Consider the following 25,743-nt stretch of genomic DNA (forward strand, 5'->3'; position numbering starts at 1 on the left):
ATGAAACTGGAGCCTATTATACAGAATGAAGTAAGTCAGAAAAAAAACAGCAATATAGTATACTAATGCATATATATGGGATTTAGAAAGATGGTAGCGATAACCCTATATAAGAGACAGCAAAGAGACACAGATGTAAAGAATAGTCTTTTGGACTCAGCGGGAGAAGGTGACGGTGGGATGATTTGTCAAAATAGCATTGAAACATGTATATTATCAGATGTGAAAGAGATCGCCATACCAGGTTCAATGCATGAGACAGAGTGCTCAGGGCTGGTGCACTGGGATGACCCAGAAGGATGGAATGGGGAGGGAAGATGGAGGGGGTTCAGGATGGGGAACACATGTACACCCATGGCTGATTCATGGCAATGTATGGCAAAACCACTGCAAAACAACAACAACAACAAAGTAATGGGAGCTGAGAACTTACTCCAATACTTTAAAGAACTTAACATAAATCATGTTCTCCTCTTGTAAGTTCTCACTAGAGAGAGAATCAAGTTGGAAAACCTAATACTTATTTAAGCGTATTTCATGTGTGTGTGAGGAAAAGACATACATTCTGAAACACACAGAATAATTATGAAGGGGGAAGAATGTCTGATGGAATCGAGTGGAATCCTTGACCTGCCTTCAGAATCCCTGACATTTCCCTTCAGATAGTTCTCCAGGTTCCTATTGTCCCTGAGTTTAGAAGACAAGATTATGACCTTGGGCTGAAGCACAGCAGCACCCTCCCCGAGTTCACTGTCCAATAGGATTGGGGAATTCTGAATCCTCACCAGTGTCCAGGCAGAAAAGATCAGATCAGGTTGAGGGTGATCTGGAAAGAGAAAGCCCTGCAGCAGGACAGGGATTGGGGATGGGTGTGGAGATTTAAAGTTTGTCTGTCTGAACTAGTGTGTCTATGTAATCACAGAATTAGGTGATTTGACTTTTTACAACTCTACATGTCTAGAACCATGGGTCTATAAGCCTGAATGTCATCTCTTGCATTTATTCATTCTAGTATGACTATAAAATCATCAAATCACTGGACCAAGGTGGTTCTGTTAGGTGAAACCCAGGTCTCCTGACTGATGTTTTTTTCCTGTTACACACGTGCCCATCTGTGTTGCTCATGATCATCACACTAGATGGTAAACAGGAGTGGCATGGACATTGGACACAGCCTGGAAGAGAGACTCACCACAGATTAAAATTCAGCATTCACCAGTATATTGGCTGTATTAATGGAAGTAGAGCACCTGAAACAAACAGGTAACAGTTCTGATCTACCCCGTGTTGGTTATACTAACCTGGAGCATTTAATCTATTTTAAGGCACTTTTTTACATGCTTCCAAAGAAGGGGGTTGTGGGGCTCAAAAAAGAAATCTGTCTTCAAATATCTGAAGGGCTATCATGTGAGAGGAAGTTTAGATTTCTACTTTCTACCTTGGCCCCTAGGAATACACCAGAAACAGGGAAGCAGCAAAAGTGTACTGGTTCAGAAATCAAACAGGTCTGAGTACCTGTCCAAAGCACCACTCAGTGGCTATGAACTTTGGATGCTTTATCTTATAGAGCCCAATTATGTTTATCTTTAGGAGGGAGATTCTATCTTCCTTACAGAATTTTCTGGTAAATACATCAATGACCCCATAGACGGCAGCCCACCAGGCTCCCCCGTCCCTGGGATTCTCCAGGCAAGAACACTGGAGTGGGTTGCCATTTCCTTCTCCAATGCATGAAAGTGAAAAGTGAAAGTGAAGTCGCTCAGTCATATCTGACTCTTTGAGACCCCGTGGACTGCAGCCCACCAGGTTCCTCTGTCCATGGTATTTTCCAGGCAAGAGTATTGGAGTGGGGTGCCATTGCCGGACATGATTGACGCGACTTAGCAGCAGCAGCAGCAGCAGGGTATCCTTATACATGGCTGTTTCCTAAACTAAGGATTCAGATCTGTAAATGAGCTCCCATGGACACCTAAGCATGTGTGTGCTGCCATCCATTTCCCCTCTGCACTCCGCATCCCTTTGCTTGTAAGGGATACATCACCCTGTGTGTGTCATCCTTCCAAACCTTCTGCGAGTTTGCCCTTTAGGGCAACCATAGCACAGAGCTCTTCCTCCTGCTAGGCTGTTCTGATGGGCCCTCCCTGCAGCCTGTCCTCTTTGCCCTCATGCTCCTCTGTTACCTCCTCTAAGGGGCAACTTGGTGCTGGTGCTGCTGGAGGTTCGTGGCCATGTACTGCTTCCTCTGCCACCTGGCCCTGGTGGATGTGGGCTTCACCACAAGCGTGGTGCCTCCCCTGCTGGCCATCCTGCGTGGTCGGGTGCTGAGGCTGGAGCCGGCCGGGTGCCTGGTGCAGCTCTGCACATCGCTGGCTCTGGGCTTGGCTGAGTGTGTCCCCCAGGTGGTGATGGCTCTGGATCATGTGGCTGCTCGTGCCCTCTGCTGTGATCCTGGCCTACCTGGCAGCACGGCCCATGCTGTTGTGGCATGAGGGCCAGAGGCAGCCGCAGGAAATCGGTGGGCACCTGTGCATCCCTTCTGAGAGCCATCTGACTGTTCTGTGGATCCCTCCTCTACAGCTACCTGCAACAACCAGTGGCAGGCAAGTTCATTTCTCTTTTCTACACTGTCATGCACCCACCCTCAACCCACTCCTCTCCACCCTCAGGAATAAGGAAGTGAAGGAGGCAGTGAGGAGGCTCCTGAGGGATTTGGGGAGAGGGCAAGAGCACAGTGAGTCAGTCAGGGAGGGAAGGAGGGGAATGTTACCCAGGATCCAAGGATGGGAATATCCGGTGTAAAGACTTTAGCCTTCAGGCTGTTCATTTCTCTACAAGAATCTCCTAAATTTGTCCCTAAGGAGCCCATGGTTAATGAGGAGGTCCCCTCCTTCCATCAGGAAAGGTTCACATGCTGTAGGTAAAATCCCCATGTCCTTTATCTGTGCAAGTTTAGTGAGGGAGCATTGGCCCTTGAGCTTTCTCCTCATCTGATGAAAAAAAACTGTGATTTTGAGAGGATCTTTCCCATCTTCGGGGGTACTATATCTCCCAGTTAATAGCTCATTTGCTGGTAAGAGATGTGTGAATATCCCAGTCTAGTGGAAGAGACCATGGAAGACCCCATGGTGTCTGCCATCAGACATATCCCTAAGTGACAATCAAATCATACTCAGCCCTGTAGGAGATTCCATCCAAAAAAAGAACAGCTCTGGTCTCTCATTGCAGGGCATCAGAACAACCAAACACCCTTCTACCAAGTTAAATAGTGCCCACCCCAGAGCACTTCACTCATAATTGTAATGAGCAACATGTATAAGTGTGCTGAGTGGGGTTAGGTTCATAAACGCTTCTACCAGAGGTGGTTCTTGAGACAGTTATAAAGAGGAGACTAGTGGGAAAGAGGGTGGCATGTTTCAGGCTGTGAGAAAACATACAGGTGATCACAAGGGAGAAATGAGATGGAGGCAGAAAGGAAGGGAGCGAGATGGAGGACACAGAGAGGGACAAGCTCCACTAGCCAGACTGTGGGCAGAGTGTCGGGGTCAACCCAGAAATCAACCCCCACCTCCACATCCAAACCAGAGAAGTCCCGACAGAGCCTCAGGCAGGCAGGCCAGAGACTGCTCTAACACTCACTTTTCTGAAAGTTTTTTTTTTCAACCTAAAGTATATCTATTCCCAAGGAGCCCCCACTAGAGGCATAAAATCTCTAGATCCCCAAGTATCTTACCATGACCACCATTATCCCCAGAAATAAGAGTAGTTTAATTGGGTGTGGGAAACAGAGAGTAAGATGGGGCATGGTGCCAAATTTCACTTCATAACAAACAGCTTTAAAGAAGGAGAGGGGAAGTAGTTTAATTTTTCTAAATATTTATTAACATTATGTCACAGTAAATAAATCACTTCATAATAAGTCATTTCACTCTTGTCTACAGGCAGAGTGTCAGTTTGACTCAATGATTATTGAATCATATGCGAGAAGGAACACTGAGCTAAATATAGATGCAACACACCAATGAGAAGATCACAGCTTATAGTGTTCTATCTTGTTGATTGGGAAAGGAAATAGGAGTTTTTCTATGAATCAGACAAAACTAAGACAGGATGAAATGCAACTGGTTTTGAATGTCATCTCTAATAGGCCTTGAAATTCTAATGTATTCTAACATATCAAATATATGCAATTTGGCCAATTATTCAATCATGCTAGAGTGAAAGAATCAATAGTTTAGACATATTCCAGAATTCGTCCCCAGTCCTTCGCAAATCTTTTGCTTCTCCTATCACTCCATCTGCACGATGGTCACCCACCAGTGCAGGGGTATGTCATGAAGAGTAAATGGCCCTTTTGGATGCCATAATCTCCTATGATCTTCCCATCTTCCAGTTTCTTTCCGTTGCAGATCACAATCTGCTTCTTAGGGGGTATAGCGGTCTTCATCTTGATCATCTCCTTCACCTGGGTCACTGGGGTGGACCTTGGAGCTCGTGCCTCTGCCCCTCATCACCAGGCTCCACCAAAACCAAGGGCAGCTCCTCATCACTGGGCCTCACCACCTTCAGGGTGAGGTGGATGGTTGTCTCCTTGTCGATGCCATACGATGACAGAGTTCTCTGCGGCTTTAGGGTCTTTGAGCCCAGCTGGAGGACCTGATCTTGCACGGGAACCTTGGTCTTAGACCGGACATGTTCATTGATCTTATTTACTCTGTCTCCCGGATGGGCAGTGAAGGTCCATGGTCTCCATGCCTCAGAATGGACAGTTACCTGGACAAAAAAAGGCCAAGAGACAGTTGCCTAGAATGCCTGCCCTCTTCTAAACCCTTTGTGCCCCCTCCTCCATTGCTCCCACCCTTCACTGCCAGTCTGGTGCTCCAGATCCTTTACAACAAGCTGCGTCCTTCCCTTGTTTCAAACTTCTCTTTTGAAATTATCAGGTTATAATACAAGAAACCAGTCATATTCTTTTGTAACCACACTTCTTATCCATCCCCAAAATGTTATCAAGGATTTCCCACTTCATTTACCTGTCTCCTATCCAGATAAAATTTGTCAGATGTCAAAAACAGAACATCTAAAATTGTGTGCCAGAGTTTATAAAGACCTCTCAAAGAGAATTTCAAAGACTTAACAGTCCCATGGAATACTCATAGGGCTGTCCTCCATGACTGTGACTATCTTAGATGAAAACCCTGTTTAGGAAACATCTTCTCTGTAATATTTGTACTTTTTTTGGTAACAAGAATTCATTTATTATAGTGTCCCTATTTTCAGTATCACTTAGCCATATGTATTTCCTATCCACCCTTTATAGAATATGATCTCTTCCTTTTATCCAAACAGGGCTCCACTCACAGGGACTACATCTGAGTCTTACTTCAGTAATCTCAACAAAGGGAATCCCATCCCTGTGCTCTTGCTGGAAAGTCTCAGAGGACTTCTTTCAGGCTTCATTAAGTAATATTTTCCCAGTCCAGATGCCACAGAGATTTCTTCACTGAACTCTCACTCTTCTGTGCTAAGCATTGCCCTCATGCCAGGTTCTCTTTGCAGAGAATATAGTCTCACATAAGGTAAGGTAACAGAACATTAACAACTTAAAATAAGTGAATTCTGTCAACCTCTCTTTTGGGAAAAGAAGAAAATTTAAGTTTAATTGCCCTGGAGGCCTAAACAGCGTAAAAGAGAAAGGGATCAAGACAATATTTTCATAGTTTCAAGCTTGCCAACCCTGCTGAGCACAAAGCCCACTCCTGCTTCCTACCAAGTACCCCTAAGTGTGACCAGTGCAAGGTCTCAATGCAAGAGAACTCAGGAGCCCAAGAACTCTTTATAGAAATGTTTTTCACATTCAGTAGGTATTGATGCCCATCTCCTCCCCTTCCAGATGTCTTCCCAGCAAACTCCCACCCCCTTCATCTCCCAGAACTTTCCCTCATCTATTCCTGAGTCTCTCCTATGTCTCAGAGCTCTTCTCCCTTTCCCCACCCCGGTATCAAATCTCAACTCACACAGAGGGTGGCAGCCATGTCTTCAATCAGAGGTGTAGAATCAGGAGACAGAGCAAAGGACCGGGCCTCCAGTTTAAATAAGCAGCCGAACCGGGAAATACCCTGCCTGCCTGCTGCGTTTATCAAGCTTCCCTTTGTTCTTGCATGGTATGCTGAATTTACTTTCACTTTTGCTACTGGGGAGTCAATAAACAAAAATACCTCCTGACCAAGCACTTCTCAGGTTAGCCAATCCATTTGCCCTCCTTGTTCCAAACATGGGATGGTCTTTCTCTCTTGAGAATTTTTCCCTGATTAACCACCCACCACTCCCAATCCTGATCTGTGACTTCCAGCCTGCAGCTCTGACCCTCACTGGCTTGGAGACCTTTAACACTGGTGATCCTCCCCCTAGCTTTTAAGAGCAACCCTCCCCCACTCCCCCACCATTAGTCAGAGAACTTCCTTAGAACAGGGGTGCCTGGAGAGAACAGTGAGAGTTGCCATGTGTGATGTGACCAGGAGCAGCCTGTTAACCCTAGCTTAGCAGAATGTGAGAAGCTGGCCTAGAGGAAACATGGGATAAATAACCCTGGACAGAGAAGAGCCATGAGTTCCAGTCCCAGGGCTGACACTCAATTAACCTGGGCAAATCTGTTCACCTCCCTGGATGTTGGCTTTCTGGTCTATAAAATGAGATGATTGGAGAGAATCCTAAGTATATGCCCATGAAAGTAGTTGTAAAACTGGGATCAGGAATATTGCTTCAGAAAAGCCAAGCAAACTCAACCAAAATGCACCCTGTGAATCCTTATATAATGATGGTTAGCGGGAAAGTCTGTCCACTCTCAAGACGGACCATTTGGAAAATATCTGCCAAACTCCAAAATGGACATGCCAAACTAAAAGAACCCAAATATTTTTCAGTAATAGGGAAATAGATACCTGAACTGTAGAAGAGCATCAGCAGTAAACATGGATGAATGATACCTGCTCGCAACGATATGGATGGACGTGCCACATACCAACTGAATGAAAGAAAACAAAGCCAAGGACACTACAGAAAGTATGATACTCTTCATAACTCTTCAAATCAAGCAAAACTACCCAGAGAGACAGAGAAAGAGATAAGCTACTTTGAAATTCAGAGTATATTTGTTTTTTAAACAAATAAAGCCCAATCTAAATGCTGATAGGAGTTACTTAAAGATTTTCAACAGGGAATAAGGCATTTGAGAACCCTCTGATAGCTTATCCTGTTATATTAGAGTCTAAAGTTTAACTTTGGGAACTTAATGTTTGGTGACACAATGTATTGAATATAACTAATGTATGTTTTGTGTTAGTTGCTCAGTTGTGTTCAACGCTTTGTGAACCCATGGACTGTAGCCTGCCAGACTCCTCTGCTCATGAGATTCTCCAGGCATGAATACTGGAGTGGGCTGCCATTTCCTTCTCCATAATGTGTGTTACCTTATTAATTAATTAAGAGATTAACATATATTCACTCTATTAAAGGTACAATAATGTTATGACCTGGGCTTCCCTCGTGGCTCAGCTGGTAAAGAAATCCGCTAGGACCTGGGTTTGACCCCTGGGTTAGGAAGATCCCCTGGAGAAGGGAAAAGCTACCCTCTCCAATATTCATCTGGAGAATTCCATTGAGTGTATAGTCCATGGGATTACAAAGAGTTGGACACTAGTGAGTGACTTTCACTCACTCACTCACTCAGTATTATGACCTAAAACATAAATGGTTCTAAAGGGAAATAAATATAAGCAAAACTGAACAATCAGTGTTTAGGACCATATATGTGTGCATTTAAGCTGTCATAAAAATTTGAAAACCATGTGTTAATTATGACAAAATTATGCTTTAGAGTTTACATATATTACATATATTCATTTGTGGTACCAAAGTTGGTGACAAAAATATAATTAAAAAAAAAACCTCATATATATATCCTAAATCCAACAATTCCACTTTAGGAATTTACTCTATTAATATACTCATATTAAATAAGATATATATCAATGCAAGTATATAGTCATGTGGTATTATTTGTAATTAAAAATAGAAACTACATTTATCAATAAGGAACTAAACAAAAAAAAAAGAAATGGGAAAAAATGACCTCAGATGATTCAAAAAATGATGAGTTATAAGGGGATTTTGGTGCATCAGATGAAGATTAAACAATGTCCCAAATGGCTCTTCAAAACTTCAGATTCTAGAATTTGTGCTTCTTACCCAGTAGTCAACACAGAGAGAATAAAATAAAAGAATCTGAAAATTTACAACAAAAAGAATAGCCTGCATTAGATTACCCCTCCTGCCAAAAATAATTATAAATTCTCTGAAAATAAAAAATACATAAAAAAGAACACATAAAGTCAGTGGGAGTGATCAAAAGCAAGGAGAAACTAGAGGACATTTGACCCTTCAAAAAAGAGAGCTATTCTAGCAGGAAATTAAGGAGAAATCCCAGGAAAGAAGAAACTGCAGAAGGACAAACCCCTCACCCCCAAACTACATGCTTATGAAAGAGAAATTCAGTCACAAGTATTCCTTTGTTAATACTTTCTGGATACATAACAGAATATTGAGAAATACTGCAATATTCTAAACAAAATAGGTGCTCAATAATTGATTGCTGAATTAATGAAAACTAATTAATTAATCCATATTTCACATTAGTTTCTTTTGTCTTCACTTGGTGAGTCTGAGATTCCAGTGTGAGTCTCCATCTTCTGCACCTTCATGACTTCCCCCCTCCCACTGGACCTCATTTGACCAGGAGGAGCAGGGGAAGAGAAGGAGCTGCTGGATGGTGATGTGCTGGGAAAGAGGCCGAGTGAGTGAGGACAGAAGAGAATCATACACCTGGTATGACCTGACAAGCACCCAGGGTGAGCTATTATAAAACAGGTGAGAACACATGGTCAGACAGCCCTCTAGGTCTGGACAGGAATAGGCTGTGGTTAACTACAGCTCCCCGGTGAACTTCCTCCTCTGGGCTTCTCTGAACACCCATGGCTTCAAAGAAGTCAGGACCTATTCATGGTCCAGTGAGCCCTTCAGAAGTGAACTGGTGATTAAATCCTGAGGTTCTTGAATAATGTCTCTTAAGTGCTGCCAACTTATGTGTCATATTGCATACACTCATAGGCTGTAGATCTTCTGATTTTTAATTATCTGTAGAAATGTTACCATTTGTATCCAATTCAGTAGCTTCTATATGTTTCTCTCTGCTCTGCTAAGTGGTGTCCAACTCTTTGTGACCCTGTGGACTGTAAGCTCCTCCATCCATGGGATTTTCCAGGCAAGAGTACTGGAGTGTGTTGCCATTTGCTCCTCCAGGGGATCTTCCCGACCCAGGGATTGAACCTGTATCTCCTTCATTGCAGGCAGATTCTTTACCTGCTGAACCATCAGGGAAGCCCCTCTATCTGTGTCTAAAGTAACCTACATTTTTCTCTTTAATCATTTGGTTCCCTGGTGTAACTCTTCCTATCTTAACAAACAACACACATTAGCTCATTTCCACATAGTCAATCAGCAACTATTTCATATTAATATTGTTTTGTCTGCTGTGTTTTAAACCTCTTGGAAGAATTCTCTGATACCCACACCACCCACACACTCGTACACTTTATTCTTTCATTCTCTCTGCCTTTGGCCTCGTACTTGCCCCAAACTCAGTTGTGTAGTGGCTACTTATGTTGGAATTGTGTCTCTGACCATCTTGATCTGCTTCAGACACTTTGAGGTTGTGATTGAGTGATCTCATGCTGGAGTTTGTCCTCGAGTATCTAATAGATAACTGTCCACACAGACTGAGTGTTAGTCCTAAGTGAAGTGAAAGTGAAATCGCTCAGTCGTGTCCGACTCTTTGTGACCCCATGGACAGTAGCCTGCACCAGGCTCCTCCATCCATGGGATTTTCTAGGTAAGAGTACTGGAGTGGGTTGCCATTTCCTTCTCCAGGGAGAAGAGGCTTTAGTCCTAAAGTCTCTGTTAAACCATTGATTCAACAAATCAGGTTTCATGAAAACATATTGTTTACACAGCTTCATTTAATTCTCTATTATATTTCCCCTACAGTCTGTCTAGAAAGGATTTTCTTATATGGGAACATTAGGGCCTCTGAACAGAGGGAGTTGATAAACAGGCAAGAAGAGTAGAGGTTCTTTGGTTCCACTAAGAGAAAGAAGATGGAGGTGGTGTACGGTTAGGCCACTCAAGATGGGTGCTCTCTTGCTCTCTCTGTTCACTCCTGCTGACCAGTTCCTGCCCTACCTCACCCTACTCACAGGACTGACCTTCCCCCTCTTAGTCAGAGCTTAATCAGTAACTATCTCCATGCTGGCCCCAAGCTCCAGCAATCATTATTCTTATCTTTGGGTCAGGTCAGACAGTTTCACTATGCTAGTTTATCAGAGAAAAACATCTGATCCTTGACTGGATTAATAGAGGGGTTAACCTGCCTCCTGAGAAATCTGTGTGCAGGTCAAGAAGCAACAGTTAGAATTGGACATGGAATAACAGAATGGTTCCAAACCGGGAAAGGAGTATGTCAAGGCTGTATATTGTCACCCTGCTTATTTAACTTATATGCAGAGTACATCATGCAAAATGCCGGGCTGGATGAAACACAAGGTAGAATCAAGATTGCCAGGAGAAATATCAATAACCTCAGATATGCAGATGACACCAACCTTATGGCAGAAAGTGAAGAAGAACTAAAGAGCCTCTTGATGAAAGTGAAAGAGAAGAGTGAAAAAGTTGGCTTAAAATTCAACATTCAGAAAACTAATCACATGGTATCTGGTCCCATCACTTCATGGCAAATAGATGGGGAAACGGTAGAAACAGTGACAGCCTTTATTTTTTTTGGCTCCAAACTCACTGCAGATGGTAACTGCAGCCATGAAATTAAAGGACACTTGCTCCTTGGAAGGAAAGTTATGACCAACCTAGACGGCATATTAAAAAGCAGAGACATTACTTTGTCAACAAACGTCTGTCTAGTCAAAGTTATAGTTTTTCCAGTAGTCATGTATGGATGTGAAAGTTGGACTATAAAGAAAGCTGAGCACCAAAGAACTGATGCTTTTGAACTGTGGTGTTGGAGAAGATTCTTGAGTCCCTTGAACAGCAAGGAGATCCAACCAGTCCATCCTAAAAGAAATCAGCCTTGAATATTCATTGGAAGGACTGATGCGAAGAACTGACTCATTGGAAAAGACCCTGATGCTGAGAAAGATTGAAGGCAGGAGAAGGGGACAACAGAGAAAGAGATGGTTGGATGGCATCACCAACTCAATGGACATGAGTTTGAGTAAACTTCGGGAGTTATTGATGGACAGGGAGGTCTGCGTGCTGCAGTCCATAGGGTTGCAAAGAGCTGGACATGACTGAGTGACTGAACTGAACTGAACTGATGAGAGGTGTGCTCCTCTGCTTGTTTCCCTGGTAACAGATGGGCCAACCAGAAGTCAATTCCCTCTATTACTGGTAACCTCCCCTCATCCCTGCCCCCACAGCTAATGTCTGCTCTCTGCCTTATGCTGTGTGGGGGTCACTCCAGGGTCTTTCTCTATCCAATAAACTGATATTCAGTAAATCACTGATGTCTCTGTCACTGTTCTGGGCTCTTTCTTCAGACTTAAGGCTGGGTTTCAGACAGGGCTTGAGAAACTTCATGGCGTAGCCCAATAGGTAATCATGAAAATAATATATTACAAATGTTTGAAAAGTGGAGTTAGGCTTAGCATTCATTGTAGGGCAAGATTAGAATTATTAAATAAAATGGGAGATCTATATTGAAATTATGATAAGGCTAGTAAGGAGGCCAAGAAGACAAGAAGATTGGACTAACAGATGGCTGAAATGAAGATTAGGATTAAAATAGAGTTAATGCTGCTATTCTTTGCTGATGCCAGAGTACATGTTGAATCCAAGCCATTTTGTGTTAGGATTAGAATGGAGGTGGAAGTGTTAGTCACTAAGTTGTTTCCAACTCTTTGTGACCCCGTGGACTGTAGCCTGCCAGGCTCCTCTGTCCATGAAACTCTCCAGGCAAGAATACTGTAGTGCCATTCCCTTCTCTCAGAGGATCTTCCTGACCCAGGGATTGAACCTGGGCTCCCATTGCAGGTGGATTCTTTACCATCTGAGCCACCAAACCTAGGCTTTTCCTTTTTCTTATTTTATCAGCACATACCTGAGAGAATTTGGTATTGTTGCCATTGCCATGGGAAAGCTGGGAGATGGTATCTGTGAGATTAGGACTCCAGAACCCTTTACATATTCTTCGGAGACATTCACTCACTCATTCTTTTATAGAACTAATTAGGGGCCAGCTTTCTGCAACTTCCTGGTCCTTGCTTCTAGGACTCTGAAGTCCAGTGCAGGAACTGAGGAGCACACACCGTGTACCAAACTTCCTCCAGGCAGGCTATTGTTTCTTGTTTCCATGGGATGCTTTGGAGCATGTTATAAACTCTTATTCCAGGGGAGCAAGCCAACTAAACACTTTTTTAGACTGGGATGATTTCCTCAAAGTTAAAAAAAAAACTTATTTGGTTGCACTGGGTCTCAGTTGCAGCATACAATATCTTTTAGTTGTAGCATGCGAACACTTAGGGCATGTGGGGTCTAGTTCTCTGATGAGGGATGGAACCCAGGTGTGGAAGCATGGTCAGAGAAGTCCCCTATTTCCTCAAAGTTTACTGAGAGCTTGAGAATTCTAACCTGGGCTGGGGAAACACTGTTTGTATCCAACTGCAGGATGAAGATCATGAAAACTCAATCCAGTCCTCTCAGGTCCAAAGCTCTGACATTGTTAAGCTACTACTAAATTCTGGGTCTTAGTTTCTGCATCTGATAAAGGATATTACATGTTTCATAGTATTGTAATAGCGATTAAAAGAGCCAATGTGTGTGAACTACTTTAAATGGTACCTGGGATATCATACTCACTATTTAAATACCTAATAATAAGAGTACAATAATTATCATCTTTTTGAGCAAGAGTACAGGACTGATGATCCTGGACAGATCTTAGGTTAGGAGTCTGAGATGCCAGATGTCACTCAGTCGTTTCTGACTCTTTGCGACTTCATGAGTTGTAGTCCTCCAGGCTCTTCTTTCCATAGGATTCTCCAGGCAAGAATACTGGAGTGGTTTGCCATTCCCTTCTCCAGAAAATCTTCCCGACCCAAGGATAGAACCCGTTTCCTGCATTGTAGGCAGATTCTTTACCATCTGAGCTACAGGGAAGATCCATTAGATGGCACCAATCCCTCCTTGTCAAAACTGTTCACCAGCATAAACATTTTGATGTCTCCCTCTCTGTCTTAGAGGTTGGTCTGTCATCTGTGGGTGCCAGAGAAGAGGAAACAGTAGAACTGAAGAAATTAAGGTTTCTCCTAAGCCTCTCTTCTGACTTCCAGCCCAAGTATACGTAAATGTTTGATGTTGATACGAAAACAACTGCCTGTAATTGTGAAGCTGCCAGATGGAAGACATGGGGCCTAGGATTTAGTCCTAACACTGTGTGTCCTAGGGTGAGTCTCAGAACCCCCTGGGCTTCACCTCCCTATCTCCTTGCTGTCATGTGGGGGTAAAATAGAATGAGATAGCAAAAAGACACATTCAGTTCAGTTCAGTTCAGTTGCTCAGTCGTGTCCGACTCTTTGCGACCCCATGAATCAGAGCACGCCAGGCCTCCCTGTCCATCACCATCTCCTGGAGTTCATTCAGACTCACATCCATCGAGTCCGTGATGCCATCCAGCCATCTCATCCTCGGTCATCCCCTTCTCCTCCTGCCCCCAGTCCCTCCCAGCATCAGGGTCTTTTCCAATGAGTCAACTCTTCTCATGAGGTGGCCAAAGTACTGGAGTTTCAGCTTTAGCATCATTCCTTCCAAAGAAATCCCAGGGTTGATCTCCTTCAGAATGGACTGGTTGGATCTCCTTGCAGTCCAAGGGACTCTCAAGAGTCTTCTCCAACACCACAGTTCAAAAGCATCAGTTCTTCGGTGCTAGCCTTCTTCACAGTCCAACTCTCACATCCATACATGACCACTGGAAAAACCATAGCCTTGACAGACGGACCTTTGTTGGCAAAGTAATGTCTCTGCTTTTGAATATGCTATCTAGGTTGGTCATAACTTTTCTTCCAAGGAGTAAGCGTCTTTTAATTTCATGGCTGCAGCCACCATCTGCAGTGATTTTGGAGCCCCCAAAAATAAAGTCTGACACTGTTTCTACTGTTTCCCCATCTATTTCCCATGAAGTGATGGGACCTGAGGCCATGATCTTCATTTTCTGAATGTTGAGCTTTAAGCCAACTTTTTCGCTCTCCTCTTTCACTTTCTTCAAGAGGCTTTTTAGTTCCTCTTCACTTTCTGCCATAAGGGTGGTGTCATCTGCATATCTGAGGTTATTGATACTTCTCCCGGCAATCTTGATTCCAGCTTGTGCTTCCTCCAGTCCAGCATTTCTCATGATGTACTCTGCATAGAAGTTAAATAAGCAGGGTGACAATATACAGCCTTGATGTACTCCTTTTCCTATTTGGAACCAGTCTGTTGTTCCATGTCCAGTTCTAACTGTTGCTTCCTGACCTGCATACAGATTTCTCAAGAGGCAGGTTAGGTGGTCTGGTATTCCCATCTCTTTCAGATTTTTCCACAGTTTATCGTGATGCACACAGTCAAAGGCTTTGGCATAGTCAATAAAGCAGAAATAGATGTTTTTCTGGAACTCTCTTGCTTTTTCCATGATCCAGCAGATGTTGGCAATTTGATCTCTGGTTCCTCTGCTTTTTCTAAAACCAGCTTGAAATTCTGGAAGTTTACAGTTCACGTATTGCTGAAGCCTGGCTTGGAGAATTTTGAGCATTACTTTACTAGCATGTGAGATGAGTGCAATTGTGCGATAGTTTGAGCATTCTTTGGCATTGCCTTTCTTTGGGATTGAAATGAAAACTGACCTTTTCCAGTCCTGTGGCCACTGCTGAGTTTTCCAAATTTGTTGGCATATTGAGTGCAGCACTTTCACAGCATCATCTTTCAGGATTTGAAAGAGCTCAACTGGAATTCTATCACCTCCACTAGCTTTGTTCATAGTGATGCTTTCTAAGGCCCACTTGACTTCACATTCCAAGATGTCTGGCTCTAGATTAGTGATCACATCATCATGATTATCTTGGTTGTGAAGATCTTTTTTGTACAGTTGTTCCGTGTATTCTTGCCACCTCTTCTTAATATCTTCTGCTTCTGTTAGGTCCATACCATTTCTGTTCTTTATTGAGCCCATCTTTGCATGAAATGTTCCCTTGGTATCTCTAATTTTCTTGAAGAGATCTCTAGTCTTTCCCATTCTGTTGTTTTCCTCTATTTCTTTGCACTGATTGCTGAAGAAGGCTTTCTTATCTCTTCTTGCTCTTCTTTGGAACTCTGCATTCAGATGCTTATATCTTTCCTTTTCTCCTTTGCTTTTCACTTCTCTTCTTTTCACAGCTATCTGTAAGGCCTCCCCAGACAGCCATTTTGCTTTTTTTGCATTTCTTTTCCATGGGGATGATCTTGATCCCTGTCTCCTGTACAATGTCAGGAACCTCATTCCATAGTTCATCAGGCACTCTATCTATCAGATCTAGGCCCTTAAATCTATTTGTCACTTCCACTGTATAATCATAAGGGATTTGATTGAGGTCATACCTGAATGGTCTTGCGGTTTTCCCTACTTTCTTCAATTTGAGTCTGAATTTGGTAATAAGGAGTTCATGATCTGAGCCACAGTCAGCTCCTGGTCTTGTTTTTGTTGACTGTAGAGAGCTTCTCCATCCTTGGCTGCAAATAATATAATCAATCTGATTTTGGTGTTGTCCATTTGGTGATGTCCATGTTTAGAGCATTCTCTTGTGTTGTTGGAAGAGGGTGTTTGCTATGACCAGTAGTTCTCTTGGCAAAACTCTATTAGTCTTTGCCCTGCTTCATTCCACATTCCAAGGCCAAATTTGCCTGTTACTCCAGGTGTTTCTTGACTTCCCACTTTTGCATTCCAGTCCCCTATAATGAAAAGGACATCTTTTCTGGGTGTTAGTTCTAAAAGGTCTTGTAGGTCTTCATAAAACCGTTCAACTTCAGCTTCTTCAGCGTTACTGGTTGGGGCATAGACTTGGATAACTGTGATATTGAATGGTTTGCCTTGGAGACCAACAGAGATCATTCTGTCATGTTTGAGATTGCATACAAATACTGCATTTCAGACTCTTTTGTTGACCTTGATGGCTACTCCATTTCTTTTGAGGGATTCCTGCCCACGGTAGTAGATATAATGGTCATCTGAGTTAAATAGACACATGAAAGAAAAGTGAAGTCGCTCAGTTGTGTCCGACTTTTTGCGACCCCGTGGACTATAGCCCACCAGGCTCCTCCGTCCATGGGGTTCTCCAGGCAAGAATACTGGTGTGGGTTGCCATTTCCTTTTCCAGGGGATCTTCCCGAACCAGGAATCGAACCCACATCTCCCATATTGCAGGCAGACTCTTTAACCTCTGAGACACATAGGGAAGTGGAAAAAACTTAAGGGAGAACTAAAGAAACTACAGTAGAAATTAGAAGTGGAGGTGAAGAAATAGTGACAATGTGACAAGGAGGTGAGCTAGAAATAGAAATGGTAAAGTTGGGGAGATCAACATTTTGTGTGAAGCACAAAATAGGGAAAATATTAAATTTGATTCATATGTTTCATGTATGGCTACATAACCCCACTTAACACATTTGCAGTTTTTGTTTCTCTCTCTTTGTGTGTCTCTCTCTGTGTCACACATACACATTCACACTTGCATGCACACACACACAGGGGCTGTCATCCATTTCTGAGGCATCTCTCTGTGTCACACACCCACACTCACCATCACTTGCACGCACACAGAGGGGGCTGCCGTCCATTTCTGTGGTATGATGGGTATGAGGAGAGCAGAGTTGTGTGGACACAGACTTCCTGGGAAAACCACTGAGAAGCTGTTCTTACTTTTCCAGCACATCAGGCTGCTCTCCCTTGGCTCTCCCTGGAGTCCACACCCTTCCCCAACAACCTCCTGAGTGCCCTTTTTGCCTCCTTGTTCCTCAGGGTGTATATGAGGGGATTAAGTAAAGGGGTGCCCACTGCATAGAAGAGACCAAAGAACTTGCCCCTCTTCTGGGCATAGGGATTTTTGGGCTGGAGGTAGACAGCAATGACCGAGCTGTAGAAGAGGGTGACCACAATGAGATGGGAGGAGCAGGTCCCCAGAGCCTTCCTCCATGCTACGGCAGAATTAATCCTCAGCACTGCCCGGGCAATAGCACCGTAAGAAACCAGGATGAGGCTGAGAGGCACAACCAAGATGAAAACACTGCCAACAGCCATCTGGATCTCATTGTAGGTGGTGTCTCCACAGGAGAGGCGAATTAGAGCTGGGACCTCACACACAAAATCATCCACATGCCGGTGGTGGCAGAAAGGCAGACGGAGGGCCAGTGGTGTCTGGAGCACTGACTCCACCAGCCCAACGACCCAGGCCACGGCTGCCAGCTGCCGGCACAGGTGGGGGTGGATGATGGTGGCATAGTGGAGGGGCTGGCAGACAGCCACGTAGCGGTCAAAGGCCATCACGGTCAGGAGGACACACTCCGTGGTCTCCAGGAACAGGAAGATGAAGAGCTGGACAGAGCAGCCAAGGAAGCTGATGGTCTTCCTTGGGCCCCAGAGGTGGACCAGCATCTGCGGGACACAGCTTGTGGTGAAGCAGAGGTCCAGGAAGGAGAGGTTGGAGAGGAAGAAGTACATCGGGGAGTGGAGCCTGGGCTCCAGCACGGACAGCAGGATGATGAGTGTGTTGCCCACCAGAGTCAGGAGGTAAGAGATTGAGACAACCACGAAGAGGATTCTCTCAAGCCCTGGGTGTTCAGAGAAGCCCAGAAGGAAGAAGTCCACCGGGGAGCTGTGGTTGACCATGGCCTGTTCCTGTCCAGACCTAGAGGGATGAGGGCTGTCTGAGTGTGTTCCCACCTGTCTTATAAGAACTCACCCTGGGTGCTTGTCAGGTCACACCAGGTGGGCAGTTCTCTTCTGTCGTCACTCACTCAGCCTGTTTCCCAGCACATCAGCATCCAGCAGCGCCTTCTCTTCCCCTGCTCCTGCTGGTCAAATGAGGTCCAGTGAGAGTGAGGAAGCCGTGAATGTGCAGAAGACAGATGGAGCTTCACACTGGTCTCAGATTCACTGGTTCAGTTTAAAGGGGGCTGGTGTAAAGTATGGATTAATTAGTTCACCCAACATGCATTTAGGGAGTGCTGCTATTTTCAGAGCACTATTCTAAGTGTTGTCTTTTTCCTTATGTATTTGTTGGAAGAAATAGCAAGGTATATACTTTGAATACATTTTCTGATTGTAAATGGAGTCTGTAGATTTGATCATTTCTCTATTGTTCTGATGAATTTTTAGAGCTACTTATTTATAGTCTGTGGATTTTATGCTTGTTTATTTGCAAAGCAGCTTATCAGAGATGGAATGTTTATCTATGAGACAGGTTTTCCCTTTGTGTCTAATGACAGATCAGTTTGCTTGCCTGAGTCACAGAACCAACAGTCCTGGCTGGCACGCTGGTCCACGTGCTGTCTCTGCCTTGGGAAGCCTACAGGCAGGAGGCGAGGTGGTCCCGTGCACACTAAAATCATGGCGGAGATCTTGGGAACATTGTCAAAGACTCCAAGATAAAGGTCAGGAATACCGACACACTGAGTGAATTAGAGAAAAAGTCAGGAAGATGAAGGACCAACTTGGGTAGGCGTATCAGAGAAAGCTTCCTAGAGGAGGTAACTGGATTAAAAAAAATAAATAGGGAAGTGCTGGGTTATAGAAGGTCAGCTCAGGAATGGGGTGGAGGCTGCAGCCACTCTGGCAGTTGAGAAACAAGGATTCAGGGTTCTCTGGTCTTACAAGACCTTCAGAAGGCCGCTGGGGGATGGTGGCAGGTGGCAAAAGTGCCCTGCAGCTCAAGGGTGGCCTGAACATCTCCGATCACAAAATCCCCATCTGTGTTTAAGCTCTATTGCATCCCCTTCTGGCCAGAAAGTTCTGCTTTTGTATTTTTCTTGGTTTGTTCTTTCTTTTTCTCCCATAGTTCTTTTCTCCTTTATAAGATACATTTAAAAGTACTTTCAGGTTGTTATATATTCAAATGAAAGTGTAAGCAAAGCATATCTCTATAGTCTAATGAGTAGTAAAGTCAACCCTGGTATACGTGCCAGCCTGGACTGAATCAATGTCTCAAGTATCTTAGAAGCTCCTAGGGGCCCCTCCCTGACTGCTCAATTGCCCATTCCTGAAAGTGTAACCACCATTTTGAATTTGTTTTTAACATTTTGAATTTTAAATGTGACTTTGTTTTCTTTTCTGAAGATATATTTTACACGCTATAAATTCGCCCTTTTAAAGTGTATAACCTAATGGTTTTCAGTATATTCATAAATTGTGCAACCAGCATTATCAGTTCCAGAATGTTTCATCTCCCGAAAAAGAAATCCCAGGCCCCTTGAGCAGTCATCACCTTCTTTATTTTCTTTACTATAAAAGCCCTTGTACCCTTAATTAAGAACCAACTATTTCTTAATTCACCAACTATCATCCTAATCTTTTTTTTGCATTTCTAACTTTCTCATTCTTTTGCCATTTCACTCCCTTTCTTCCTCTGCTTTATTTCTGAGTTTCTTTAAGTGAGATCTTTCTTAGTGAGTCTCTCTTTTTTCTCTCCTTTGATCTGTCTTTTCGACTTTTATTTTCATTTAGCATCTTTCTCCTAGTCCCTTTCCCTCTGACAAATTCACTCTTCAGCTTATACATTGATTCAGTTTTTGTGCCCCAAAAGTACCAGCCTTGTGCTAGGAGCCAGGGCAGGGGTTGGCGGGTCCATTAAAAGGAGCTTTACATAATCCAGTGATCCGTACCTGCTCTTGCTATTAGCCACAACATTTGTTAAATGCTCCCTATGAGTCAAGCTTGGTGCCAATCAACTCTTTGAACACCTGGTTCTCATAGTAACACTGCAATATGATGTTATTATCCCACATTTACCAAGAAGGGAACAGTTTCGGAGAGGTTAAGTAACTTGGCTAAGGTCAACCAGCCAGTTAGTTTCTGGGCTGGGATTCTAGTCCCTGTTTTAGTTTGAAGCTGTTGAGGACATGTGAAATGTGAAAACTCATGCCTCAAAGGAGAACAAGCTTTTCACTTACCTTCAATCAGATAAAAATCTCTTTTGCTGCCAGTGATGACAAAACTCTTAACTGGTGCCTAGCCTTCTTTTGGACATCAAGGGGAAAACCTAAAGTAAAGAGGAATGGACATCCTTGAATGGGCAGTAGGTCTCTAGTCACAATACAGATCGCTAATACTTAACTGCTAGGCACTTTTCTAAGCGCATGCACATGTGATATGTTGCAGTTGACTCGTACTAGCTCTTGATGGTTCGGAGAAGGAGATGGCACCCCACCCCAGTACTCTTGCCTGGAAAATCCCGTGGACGGAGGAGCCTGGTGGGCTGTAGTCCATGGGGTCGCTAAGAGTCAGACACGACTGAGCGACTTCACTTTCACTTTTCACGTTCATGCATTAGAGAAGGAAATGGCAACCCACTCCAGTGTTCTTGCCTGGAGAATCCCAGGGATGGGGAAGCCTGGTGGGCTGCTATCTATGGGGTCGCACAGAGTCGGACACGGCTGTAGTGACTTAGCAGCAGCAACAGCAGCTCTTGATTGTTAAATTTTCAGGAATTTTGTGAGACATGTGCTAAATTATTGGTAGCTTGAGTCAGCCATGGCAGCCATATTTACATAATGGAAACTGGCAACACTTCAGTTTAGGGCTGTGTCTCCCCACAGCCAAGCTGGTTGTTAAAGCTTTGCCAGCACATCTCTGATTGTCCTTACCACAGTTCTGTGTGTTATCTTCCTTTCGGTGCTGGTGGTGGTGGTGGTTTAGTCGCTAAGTAAGTTGAGAAAATTGAAACTAAGAATATTTAAATAGCTTGTGCTCCCTCTGGGCAGCACATATACTAACATTAGAATGATACAGAGAAGATCAGCATGGCCCCTGCTCAAGAATGTTTAAACAACTTTACCCAGACAATGTAGTTAGTAAGCTGATATTTAAAATTAAGTAGTGGGTTGTAGAACCCACTCCAGTATTCTTGCCTGGAGAATCCCCATGGATAGATGAGACTAGGGGCCTACCGTCCATGGGGTAGTAAAAAGTCGAACGTGACTGAGTGACCAAGCACAGCACAGTGGGTTGTAGGGGCTCCCCTGCTGGCGCTAGTGGTAAAGAACCAGATGAGGGTTCACTTCTTGGGCTGGGAAGATCCCATGGAAGAGGGAATGGCAACCCACTCCAGTATTTTTGCCTGGAGAATCCCATGGACAGAGGAGCAGGGCAGGCTACAGTCCATAGGGTCACACAAAGTCAGACAAGCCTGAAGTGACTTAGCACACACTCATGTAGTGGGTTGCAGAGACTGCGCCCCTACCACAGTCCCGAGCATCTCTGGAGGGAAGGTGAGGGCAGTGGAGTGGAGGTCAGAGTTACCTATGCTGTGGAGCTCCTTGGGAGTGAAATGGCAAAAGAACTCCTCTCTCTGTCTGCAGGAGCTGTTAGCCTGTTTTCGTGGCAAGGGAAGTTAAGGAGTGACACTGGTGTGGTGGTGGAGGGAGGGGTCCCAGGACTCCTATCCCACGGAGAGGTAGCACTCATTACTCTGCTAAGACCCTGGGGCCTCACAGTTTACAGGCAATTAGCTAGATATTCCCCTGGGGAAATGTCTAGAGGAGATGGGCCAGCAATAGTCATCCCTGTGGGAGGTAAAAAGGTCACCCACAGATTCTGTCAATAGGGAGAACTAAGTGATCTCTCCTTTCCACCACCTCCAGAGAGTGCCCCCAGGCTTCCAGATAGTCCTTTCAAGCCTCTGATTCATCAATTCAAGATCCCATTTTAATTTTTTTGCTCTGCCTGAGGTCTTAGTTGCCATGGGCAGGCTTCTCTCTAGTTGTGATGCCAGGGTTTCATAGGATGTGGGCTCTTAATTCCCTGATCAGGGATTGAACCCACATCCCCTGCATGGGAAGGTGGATTCTCAACTTCGGGACCATCAGGGAAGTCCCAGGATGCCATGTTTATTTTATTTTAAAAAATTAATCAGTTAGTTTTATTTTTGGGGTGCTGGGTCTTTGTTGCTATGCTAGGGCTCTTTCCAGTTGCAGCCAGTGGGAGCTACTCTCTGGTTGTGGTGCTTGGGCATGTGGGATCTTCCAGGACCAGGGATCAGACCCCTGTCTCCTGCATTGGCAGGTGGTTTCTTAACCACTGAACCATGAAGGAAGTCCTTGCCTGCTTTTTAAAGTTCTCTACTTCTTCCTTTTCCATTTCAGCCTTCTTGAGTCAGAGCACACTGTAGTGACACTGAATTATAAAAGCGTAGGGTTGGAAGAGCACTTAAGCGTTCAGTCTAACCCTCATATGATGTAGCTGCATCATTATCACGCCCCTCCCCCATCAGAGCAGGGCTTATGGAGTTCTCTAATAAATGGCATCCTGGCCCAGTCCAGATCTCAATGGATCTGTTTGTTAGGTGTATGGACCTACCCGGTAGTCATCATTGCAGACCCTGAATATATAACTGGAATGCACATGCTTGGTAGTTGGTAGAATCCCTACGACTGTGCTTTGGTTTGTGGAGTGAGAGGTGGGAGTGGGTGGGAGATGTGGAGTGTGGGGCACCCATGTTGGAAGGGCTGTAAGAAGGCGACCATCAGGCTGGGTTAGGGCTGTGAGACTGCTGAGGGCTCGTGTCTTCTGGGCACACAGCTGGGGCAGAGCAACACCGGATGTCCTCATACCTCCTCCCTGGACCAGTGCAACCACTGGACCCAGAGAGAGAAACCCTTTCTCCTGCAGTTCCTCCCGAACCCTCTGAGAAAGCTTAATGTCCTCCTCACTGTAAAGGAGAAATCTTGAAAGGAATTCTGTCCATTAATGCATAGCGGTTATTGAAGCTTAATTTGGAGCTGAGTCAATATATTGGTAACTGGTATGCATCTACAAATAAAATAAATATAAATGTGCAATGTCCTTACTTTTTAAAAAATTTAAAATTTTATACTTTTGACTGGGCTGTGTGGCTTGTGGGATCTTACTTTCCAGAACAGGGATTGACCCTGAACCCTCAGCAGTGAAAGCACAGAGTCCTAACTACTGGGCCACCAGGGAATTCCCTACTGTCCTTCCTTTTAAAAATACTGCCAGCACAGGGACCTCCTTGGTGATCCAGACTTTGCCTTCCAATGCAAGGGGTGTGAGTTGAAAACATCAATCAGAAGCAATATTGTAACAAATTCAATAAAAGCCTTAAAAACAAGCCTTAAAAACAAAGCCCCAAGAACAAAGACACCGATATGTTTTTAAAGAGTACTGCCAGCACATTATTTATACATTGCACACCTCAGTTTGTTCATTTGCTAGATGATCTTCTTAATTTTCTTGTGTGGCCTTTGGTTAACTCCTAGAGGTTCTGAAATGGTTGTTTCTATTTTGCCCAAATTTATTAATTAGCTTTGAGAAGAAGATTTGCTGGAACCTCTCACCTAGGCATTCTGCCTCCACTGAATTTCTACTGTAACCATCAGTAAATAAAAATCCAAAGTAGGTTTGGGTTTGGGTTTGGTTTGCATTTCTAAAGCATTATTTTTCCTATTCTATTCATAGTGTGTTTTCAAAGCATTTTCTCACATTCTCTCATGAGACTTTATTTCTAGAAGGACAGGAAGCATCTTCCCCAGGGAGGACTTGATGGGTGGATTGATTTGGTCAAGGCCACTCCATCATCTTGGGGCAAGATGGGAGGTTCATGGGCTTATGCGCTACTTACTCCATCTCCTTAACCTGTCAGAATTGCCACAGTCTAATTCTACTCCTTGTCTGATTTATTTTTATATTGCTAGAGAATAAACAGGGTCTTCTCAGGTGGCTCAGTAGTAAAGAACCAATGCAGGAGATATGGGTTTGATCCCTGGGTAGGGAAGATCCCCTGGAGAAGGAAATGACAACCCCCTCCAGTATTCTTGCCTGGGAAATCCCATGGACAGAGGAACCTGGTGCACTACAGTCCATGGGGTCAGAAAAGGGTTGGGCATGACTTAGTAACTAAGCAACAAATACTGCAGAAAATAAATAAGCTGAGAATATTCTGTCTTGAAGAGAATTTTACTTTTTTAGGACACAGAGCAAGAGAATCCATTCTGGTGCTGCATTCGTAGCCAAAGATATGTGAAAACTCCTCAGGAAAAAAAAAGTTTTTGATCACGAATGAAGGCAGCTGGGGAGTTCAGGTCTGTTCTGTCTCTGGGAGGGAGGTAATTTCACACCGGAAGGGAGGAGCAAAGAGGGATCCTAGGTTTGTTTTCACATTTCTTGAAAGGGCAGCATTTCCCTGAACTCTGGCCCTCACTGGGTCGGGAATCCCCTGGGTTAGTCTTCCTCGGAAGGATCCCATGTTTCCTCCTGTAACAGCTGCAGGCTGTAAATCCCCAGCTCCAGTGGGCAGGTTCTCTGTTGTCACTAGGGCTGGCCAGTCAGGAGCAACATGACACTCAGTGAGTTTGGAGGTGAGAATTTCTATTTGTGAAATCTGTAAAGGGAGGCGGACTTACTTTAACCGACAGGAAGAGGTAACTGACACACCTCTAAAACTCTGTGTCTTGGCCCCAGTCACTGAGCCGCCGCCGAGGACTCAGCAGCCTCCCCCTTGAGCCCCCTCGCTTCCCGAAGCTCCGTCCCCCCTGCCCGCCTTCTTCCACCGCCGCCTTCCGCAGGCCGTTTCCACCGAGGAAAAGGAATCGTATCGTATGTCCGCTATCCAGAACCTCCACTCTTTCGACCCCTTTGCTGGTGCAAGTAAGGGTGATGATCTGCTTCCTGCTGGCACTGAGGATTATATCCATATAAGAATTCAACAGAGAAACGGCAGGAAGACCCTTACCACTGTCCAAGGGATCGCTGATGATTACGATAAAAAGAAACTAGTGAAGGCGTTTAAGAAGAAATTTGCCTGCAATGGTACTGTAATTGAGCATCCCGAATATGGAGAAGTGATTCAGCTACAGGGTGACCAGGGCAAGAACATATGCCAGTTGCTGGTAGAGATTGGACTGGCTAAGGACGACCAGCTGAAGGTTCATGGGTTTTAAGTGCTTTTGGCTCACTGAAGCTTAAGTGAGGATTTCCTTGCAATGAGTAGAATTTCCCTTCTGTCCCTTGTCACAAGTTTAAAAACCTCACAGCTTGTATAATGTAACCATTTGGGGTCTGATTTTAACTTGGACTAGTGTAACTTCTTCATGCAATAAACTGAAAAGAGCCACGCTGTCTAGTCTTGAAGTCCCTCATTTAAACAGGTCAAGCAGTAGGCGCCTGGCAGTGTCCAGCCTGAAACAAAGCAATAACAGTGATGTTTCAGCCAAGCCCAGAGCCCCAGGATCACAGATGGCTATGTCTGGCCAGAAGCTCCTCGGCAGTACTTCTGCAAAGTTCCCTGCCCTGAGAACATGTCACCACCTGGACAGTCCTTGATGAAGCGGAGAGTGGAGGATGGGTGAGGCAGCTGTACTGCTAGAGGGTGCCTTCAGTGGTCAGGGAAG

General features: G+C 44.4%; 1 protein-coding gene, 1 non-coding gene and 2 pseudogenes across 2 annotated transcripts; 2 read left to right on the top strand and 2 right to left on the bottom strand.

Moving 5' to 3' along the window:
• Nucleotides 1-4,059: 4,059 nt before the first annotated feature.
• On the bottom strand, nt 4,060-6,127 carry LOC138069616 (ubiquitin D-like; annotated as a pseudogene).
• A 10,929-nt stretch (nt 6,128-17,056) lies between these two features.
• Nucleotides 17,057-18,010, bottom strand: OR2H2 (olfactory receptor family 2 subfamily H member 2). Its single transcript, XM_068960673.1, has one exon. The coding sequence runs from the start codon at nt 18,008-18,010 to the stop codon at nt 17,057-17,059; it is 954 nt and encodes a 317-aa protein (XP_068816774.1).
• A 3,072-nt stretch (nt 18,011-21,082) lies between these two features.
• On the top strand, nt 21,083-21,188 carry LOC138069875 (U6 spliceosomal RNA). The gene has a single exon (XR_011144139.1). It is a non-coding gene; the product is annotated as a U6 spliceosomal RNA (small nuclear RNA).
• A 3,646-nt stretch (nt 21,189-24,834) lies between these two features.
• Nucleotides 24,835-25,428, top strand: LOC138069620 (eukaryotic translation initiation factor 1 pseudogene; annotated as a pseudogene).
• The last annotated feature ends 315 nt before the right edge of the window (nt 25,429-25,743 follow it).

Source organism: Capricornis sumatraensis, chromosome 22 (assembly GCF_032405125.1).
Source record: "Capricornis sumatraensis isolate serow.1 chromosome 22, serow.2, whole genome shotgun sequence".
NCBI classification, from domain to species: Eukaryota; Metazoa; Chordata; class Mammalia; order Artiodactyla; family Bovidae; genus Capricornis; species Capricornis sumatraensis.

Coding starts and splice junctions, on each gene's coding strand:
- OR2H2 (XM_068960673.1), bottom strand. CDS start 18,010: ATGGTCAACCACAGCTCCCCGGTGGACTTCTTCCTTCTGGGCTTCTCT.